The sequence below is a fragment of the Brassica rapa genome, chromosome A07 (assembly GCF_000309985.2).
Source record: "Brassica rapa cultivar Chiifu-401-42 chromosome A07, CAAS_Brap_v3.01, whole genome shotgun sequence".
Classification (NCBI taxonomy): Eukaryota; Viridiplantae; Streptophyta; class Magnoliopsida; order Brassicales; family Brassicaceae; genus Brassica; species Brassica rapa.
In genome coordinates this window covers 12,442,414-12,450,547 of record NC_024801.2, presented here as the reverse complement: position 1 = coordinate 12,450,547, position 8,134 = coordinate 12,442,414, and the positions used below count along the sequence as shown (strand labels likewise).

General features: G+C 32.6%; 1 protein-coding gene across 1 annotated transcript; it reads right to left on the bottom strand.

Annotated features, from left to right (window-relative positions):
* Positions 1–5,826: 5,826 nt before the first annotated feature.
* On the bottom strand, positions 5,827–7,259 carry LOC103829210 (transcription factor PRE6). Its single transcript, XM_009104867.3, has 2 exons — positions 6,888–7,259; positions 5,827–6,330 (listed from the first exon to the last, which is right to left on the bottom strand). The coding sequence occupies exons 1-2, from the start codon at positions 7,014–7,016 to the stop codon at positions 6,175–6,177; spliced, it is 285 nt and encodes a 94-aa protein (XP_009103115.1). The 5' UTR covers positions 7,017–7,259; the 3' UTR covers positions 5,827–6,174.
* Between the last annotated feature and the right edge of the window lie 875 nt (positions 7,260–8,134).

The window sequence follows — 8,134 nt, the reverse complement described above, 5'->3', positions numbered from 1 at the left end:
TTTAGTAATATTATATCTTAAACCACATTTTAATTCTATGCAATATATATTATATACACCAAATAATATAATAAAACTAAAATAATGCCAAATTTAAAAAAATAATAATTAATATCTATATAGTAAAATCAAATATTTTTTATCTTAAAATAAATATATGTTAAAATAAAAAATCTAAATAATGAAACTTTCGTAAATTAATATCTCTATAAATTAATAAAATTTCAAAGTTTCAACATTATTAGTTTATAGAGGTTCTACTGTATATATCTATTAAATTTTATTTTGTCAAATATCCAATGCTGGATTTAGATTGCCTTTTTATTTATTATGCTCCATGTTCAATCTCCTCTTCTTCTCTCCTAGCTTAGATCCATCGTTGAGAACTCTTCGTCTCCGTTCATCTCTAAATTACAGAACCCTTCTACGTTCCGTATTGGAGATCTCTTACCAAGAAACCCTAAAAACAGAGCAGATTATGAGAAGTTAAAAGAAATAACAAAAAAATAAGAGGAATGGAATTTGAAAATAGTGTTGATCCGAGGTACAATGGAAGTCTTGAGAAGGAAGAACAGACAGGGGATAATCTTCTTCGTCTTGGTGATGGTTTTGGAGAGTGAAATTAAGAAAGATAAGCTGTAAATACAAGACATGCTTCCTCTTTGATCGGTTTCGTCCTCTCCACCTTGTCTCAGTTCCGAGTAAATTAGAAAAGGAGAAAGAACAAAAAATAAAAATAAATAAAGGAGTGTATGGTAGTGAATGAATCGGTTATACTTAGAGCATGATTAATGGGGGTTCTTAGGGTGGAATTATTAGCGGAATATAAAAACTCGTCTCTTAATTTTTAACTAAAAAAACTAAGAACCGGCTTTTAAATAGATATTTAAGAACTGATTCTTAGTTTTTTAGTTAAAAGTTAAGAGACGGGTTCTTATGTTCCGCTAAGAACTCCACCTTAAGAATCTCTCATTAATCATGCTCTGAACCTCTCAACCTCTTGTTGCATACCCGTAACCCATGGTTGCCTGAAATGCATCCCGTCATTCTGCCAAAACATAATTACCATTATCAAACTGCACATTCATTTCAAAGAAGAAGAAATTTAGTAAGAGAGAACACTTAATACCTCGAACTCACAGCAGATGAAGCATCTCTTCCCAGGGAGGTAGTCATATGTGTCGTCTTCATCAACGACTTCCTTCGTCAGTGCTCCACAGGGGCAGAATTGAGGAATACCTTGTTGCGCATCTGAAACGGCATGAAACATGTTGTAGTAATCTTTGTGGGCTTTCATATCTCTTAATTCTTCCTCCATTTCAACACCTGCAAGAACAAAAACTAATCGATTTAGAAACCTATACCCGAGACTTAAATCGATAAAGAACTCAATCCACTCCTTAATAACTCTATCCCGACCCTTAATAACGACGAAAACAACAAATAACCAACGCGAGATGAACAAAATAGCAAACCCAGACGAAAACTCTAATTCGAAAAAATCCCCAACTCGATTTGAGACCCGAAATCGATTAAAACCCCTCGATAGAACCCTAATACCAGATGAATCAACATGCAACAACTCCAAATCCAAAAAAAAAAACGTGAAAGCTCCGATTTACCTTCACCCTTCTCCAGTCGCCGAATCGCCTTTGATATCGCGAGATCTCTTTTTTTCGTGATAGAGAAAGCAAATGATTCTTTTCCCCATGCGAAACACACCCCCTCCGCTAGCCTATCACATGATGCCACGCACTTAAGGATTAATCCTTAAATCTCCTTGCCTAAAGATTCTTTTTTAGCTAAAGTAAAAATATAACGATTATTATATTATGTTTTGCCTAAGAATTCGCGCTAAGATAATGACCATTTCGACCGTTGCGGATGGTCTTATAGACTATACACAACGTATAGGCTAATTAGCCAGGACAGATATTTGGTTTTAAATTTTCTTATTATATAGTTTGAGTAATTAAATAGGAGACAAGACTCGAAGCGGACGAGAGAAGGAGGGCGATGCACTGATTCTGTTTGTTTTCCTAACTTTGTCATAATTTATGTTCGGTAATTTTACTAGTTGTATCAGACGTCTAAGGTAAAGGTATATTCAATAGAAAACTTAGATGATTTTATTAAAGAGTAATTGGCGTAGATGTACCCAGAAACTCATGTAATTTGTCATATAACCTTGTTTCTTTTTAATATTTTTAGTGACTATAATACCCTTATCTCTATCTCTCTCTCTTCTCTTTTTTATGTGTTCTAATCTCTTTATCTCTCGTACAAATTCTTCAAATCATCTTCTAATTCAACACAAATCTTTATTTTTTTATTCTGATTCTTTTGACACTCATAATCTAATCTTATTATCTCACCCCAATTCCAATGTTTCCAATTTCGAATCACAATCAACTTTTAGATAATATATACGTTAGTAGGTATTTTATTACTTATCTGCTATTATTTAGATTTTAATGGATTCTTAATCGATACATGAAGTGTTAGCTGTTACAAATAGATTTGGAGCTATTTGATAGATAACTAATTAATTGTTAATAGTTTCATTAACTGATATATGATTTGTTAGTCGATACATTTTTTTGATACATAGATTGTTAGATGATACTAAAATTATTAGCGGATATGTTAGTTGGTATGTAGATTGTTACCTGCTATGTAAATATTTAGCTGATAGATCTAGAGTTACTTGTTTTCGACAAAGCATAAGAGCATTTTCGTCCGCACAGTATCAAAAGGTTACTCTTTTTTGGGTTATCCATAATTATGGGCATTCAGCAAATTTGGACCTTAATTGGGGATATTCCATACATTGTCTCTTTATTAAAATGGCTAGTTTATAGTTATTCAATTTTTTAAAGTTGTAGATATCAATGATATCGAACTTATCATTTTGTGGAATATTCTAAATTATAAGTTTTATAAGGTTTTAATAATTTAGTGAGTTTATTGGTTAAAATAACCAAAATCAAAATTTATAGTTTTAGATACAATTTTAATATAGGTTAAATAAAATTATAATTTTTGTAATTTATTAAATTAAATCATTCATTATCAATTCGTCGATCATAACAGAAAACTGGAATCATTATTTTCAAAACCTAAAATAAAATTTCAATTACAATAGAAATTATTTATTTTATAATATATATTGTGGTTGATGTATGAATATTTTTTTATCTGTTTATTTATTTATTTTTTGGAAATAGATATTTATAAAAATAGCTCTCTCTCTCTCTCTCTCTCTCTCTCTCTCTCTCTCTCTCTCTCTCTCTCTCTCTCTCTCTCTCTCTTAAAATAAAACAATTTTTGAAAATTACATAAAATGAATCTGGAAACCGGCATTTGAGTATTTTGGATTGCGAATTTGGTACTAAAATATTTTAGATTATCTGCATGGTTAGACAAGTGCTTTCGGTTTAACCGGTAGAAATATTCTATTAATTATAAAAGTTATGGCTCGACCTTCATGCTATTAGTTATATTCCTATGGTATTTATTCAAAGTTAATTTCAGTTTTATACCTCTCTTTATATAATCTCATTTTATTTTTTATAAAATTATGTGTTTTGTATTTATAGTTAATTTCCAAATGCTTGGTGGAATTCAGTTTACTATAGGGCTGGTAGTGGTAGTATATCTGTATATAGCACGTATCCTAAAACTACAAATTTCTATGAGATATTTAATAATGTCCAATAGACAACACTTTTTTTTTTTTTGGTAAAACCAATAGACAACACTTGTAACTCTGTCAATCACTATATACACATACTAAAATGTGATTCTCAGTAATTTATGATATTATCAGACTTCTTCCTTTAATACTTACTTGCCTTTTGTAAAAGGAACATGACCTCTTCTCTACGGTAGGCAAAGGCTTCTCTTTTTAACGGTCTACAAAAAAAGTCTAGCTGTGTCACGGAGAAAAAAAAACAAAAGAAAACAACAAAGAAGTCTAAGAGCAAGATTATCGCCGTATCTCAGGCAAAGTCCTTAGTATTTAATTATTGAAAATAAATCAAAATTAAGTGTAATAACGCAGGACGTTCCTTAATTAAGGAATTTTGAGGAGCGTCCTACATTGCCACGTGTCGATACGATAGTAGCCGACGGGTTTTGGAAGGGGAAACTGAGAGGCGTCTCCGATTCACTCTCATTTTTGTTTGAGAGCGAAACACTCGAAGGCGATCGAGACTCTTGAGGCGATTCACCGGGGAATTACGAAATGTGGCGATTCTTGATTTTTCATCGTCATCTCTTCCTTTCGATATCGGTACCGATCTGGTGTCTCATACAAGGCGAATCACTGTTGTCTTCTTTCCACCGCCGATTCAACTTCGTCTTTTTTCCACCGCCGATTCCAAGGTAAAACAGGTTTGTTTCTTCCATGGTCTTGCATGTATTTTGTCGTTCTCAATCTAGGTTAAGAACAATGTTAAAGACCTACCAATATTCTACACATTTCCTTTTATCCCTTTAATTTGTCCTTAATCTTCATATATTATTAAAAAATGCTAAGGACTCTTAAACTTGTCCTAGCAATAATCATGCTCTAAGGCTATAATTTTCACTTAATTGGGTCACGGCTCAGTGCGATAATTTTAGGGCTGATCGCTAAGGTTAGTGACTGTTCCAGTCTTTGTTAAAAAAAGTATTCCAGTCTTTTCTGCACTTTGAATTTTAGATGGGTTACTTGTAGAATTCATGAAATCTATCAGATCTATCGTAAAATACAATTTATGTAAATGTCTTAAAATATTTTAAACAATGAAAATGTAAGAGCTGTTCATTAAAAACTTCTATAAAGTCGTCAACGTGTATCACGTTAACACATTTTTCAAGTCAGCTTCAATTTTCTCATCGTGTTCTTTAGTTCCTTTAAATAAAAAAAATGCACACCACGGCTGACTAGAACCGTGGACCGCTCGTCGGGCCTGGCGCAATAGTTTCTGCCTCACATATCAAAATATACTTACAATCTTCTTGCATTCCATTCATTTCTCGTATATGCACCATCGTATATATGAGAAGCTGCTTTCCGAATATTATATTGTATATATGAGCAGCTGCTTTCCGAATTTTCGCGAAATATGAAATTCATTTGATACCTGTCCCTTCATTTTTATATTGTATATATGAGAAGCTGCTTTCCGAATTTTCGCGAGATATGAAATTCATTTGATACATTTTAAAACAATCGTCTTTACTTGTTAAAATAAGTCATATATTAAATACATCACCGCTAGAAAGGAGTCAGTGTGTGTTATAATACAAGGAACGGAGAATTCTAATTTTACCACAAATTTAATATTAGTTTTCAAATTTTTCTTTAAAGAATAATGTTTTCATTAATAAATTTATGAAAAAGTACTAAACTAATTCTACTAAATATTTAGAAATATTTTAAAATTATTTATAGAAATTTATAATCCAGTTTCACCCTCTAAATCTTAAATCTTAAATATAATTGTGAAATTCTAAATTTAAATGTTATAAAAAAATTATTAAGTGTATTTTTGAAAAATGGTATCAACTTATGGTATTTCAATTTTCGAATAATTTCTCATCACACATTGATGATCACATGCAAGAGGATTTAAATAAAGTGGCACGACCATACCATACACCATAGATAATATTTATATTCATACAGTCTAAACTATACGATTTCGATAACATCGAGATTTTCGTCTGTTTATGTCATATATTAAACCATTTAAATTCAATCACAACTTCTCCACGTCTTTATATTGTATGCATATGCATACTTCCAGGCAGAACTATATTTATGCAACGAAATTCAGATACACACATGCATGTATAAAAGTATCTAAAACGAAAGTTTACAAAGTTGATTATTTGTACAAAAAAGAGGAAACGGACTAGGCCATTAATCATAAATATTAGAGGATCTCATGATACACAGGCTACTATACAGCCAGGTCTGGACCCTCGCAAACAATTAAGATGCATACATACGTACATAAACCACATATTATACATAATATATGAGTTGGCCTAACAATGACCCGAAACCCTAGCTATATCATAATATTTGAAGTAGAAGGAAACAAATACTCATAATGATAAAGAAGATAAACCTCCCTGATGGAAAACGAACATTCATAGTTCTCAGATTAACTAACGAGCATTTTAATAATCAAGCAAGCTCCTAATGATGGCTGCTTCGGCGCTGTTGTCGTCCGTGGAAGCCAAAAATTCGGACAATCGGTCACTGAGATCATCAACCTCTCTGTGTAAGTTCCTGATGTAGTTGCAAGTCTCTTGTAGTACTTTAGATGCTGACACCTGTCCATTCATTTTTATATTATAAATATTAGTACAATATAACAATCATCTAGCTTCTCATAAAGAGTACATGACGACATGTGAGACTGCTTTTTTATCCTATATAGCAATTTTATAACTCTTCAAAATTTAATAAATAGAACGAAATTCTCATGATTACCACTTCAATGTGCAGAACGGTATAAACGGCCACTATTTAATAAATCCTATTTCTCATCTATATTATGTCGAGTATTTAGGTACAGAAGAGTAATGAGGAGACATGGAGTTAAGGTACGTGGAAGTAGGAAGGGAACAAACTGAGTCCCACACCACCAACTTGTTAATTTAAATGCAAAAGACGTTCAAGGAACAAAAGAGATAGTATACATACGAATAAACGAGACTGTGAATTAATGTTACTCTATCTACGGATTGTTAACTGTAGGCCACATGTACTTTACACAAGACGCCGTTGGATTACATCATGCATATTAATTGGTTATATACACTCCACGGTTTTCTTATATTTGCAAGAGAGATATAATTGTAAAAATGGATATTAAAAATGTATATACCTTGTCAGAACGGCGGCGGCGGAGTTCAGGGATGAGGTGTTGAAGCTTGGTAACAAGATCGGAAATTTGATCGTCAGAGATTCTTGAGCTCCCGGACTGTCTTGAACGTGATGATCTTCTGCTCGACATCTTCTTTCTTGATATCTGTTAAATGTCTGTGTGTATGCGTGTGTGAGAGATAGAGATAGAGAGAAAGCAATGCAGGAAAAATAAGTAGTTGACGCGTCAGAGTGAGAAAGAGAATGAGAGTGGAGAAAGAGAAGATTGTCTTGAAGAGGGAGGAGCAATGTGGATGTGTTTTTATAATGCCAATTTATGGAGAGAGAGAGAGAGAGAGAGAGAGAGAAGAGAGAGAGAGAGAGAGAGAGAGAGAGAGAGAGAGAGAGAGAGAGAGAGAGAGAGAGAGAGAGAGAGAAGATGAAGAAGAAGAAAATGGAGAAGAGACAAGACAAGTGCATGGAGAGGGTGTGGGTTATGTTTCTGTAATAAGAGTGTCCTTATCTTTCATCTATTATATTATTTGTTCTCAGTTCTTTTTCATATCATTTTTGTAACACCCTTTTACATTTTCGTTTAGTACAGAAAATACTGTTTATTTGGGGTAAAAGCTTCTATTTTCTAAACTTACTTTCTCAAGACACTAGAGTTTTTTTTTTTTTTTTTTTGGTTTGCTAACTGAGACTAACGTCTTGATTGTTAACACATCATGATGCTCGTGGACTTTGTTCTACTGTAACACCTCTATATAGCTCATATGTACAGCTATTTGGATCACCGGCAGAAACATCATGTATGATGTCCTAATGTAAACATTTTTTGACATTTTGATTACGACAAAGGAAGTTGGGCTATCGTAGTAACAAACTTATCACAACCACATATTCAGATAGTCTACAAAGAAACATTTGGTTTGGCTCTTAGCAAAAAAAAAACATTTGGTAAACAGTATTTTATCACTAACACTCAATAAGACAGGTGGCCTGAAATAAGAAATACTTGCATACAATATGTGCATTAACCCTTATCCGCATATCGGTTACTCATATTTTCAATATTGAGAAAAAGGAATCATGTACCTTTGAAATTCCAGCAATAAGTTAAAGTTGATGCTACACCATGTGAATAGCTCGATAGAAAGAAGGTTAATTAAGTGGAACAGAAATAAAAGAAGTTAAGAGAAACGAATAAAAACCCCACGTGGTTGAGTTTTACACATGTATTAGTAACTTAGAATCAGATGATCTTTT

Excerpts from the sequence above, each read along its gene's own strand:
- LOC103829210 (XM_009104867.3), bottom strand. The coding sequence starts at position 7,016 with ATGTCGAGCAGAAGATCATCACGTTCAAGACAGTCCGGGAGCTCAAGA. Across the intron at positions 6,331-6,887 it reads GCCGCCGCCGTTCTGACAAG|GTGTCAGCATCTAAAGTACT; the intron begins GTATATACATTT and ends ATGAATGGACAG.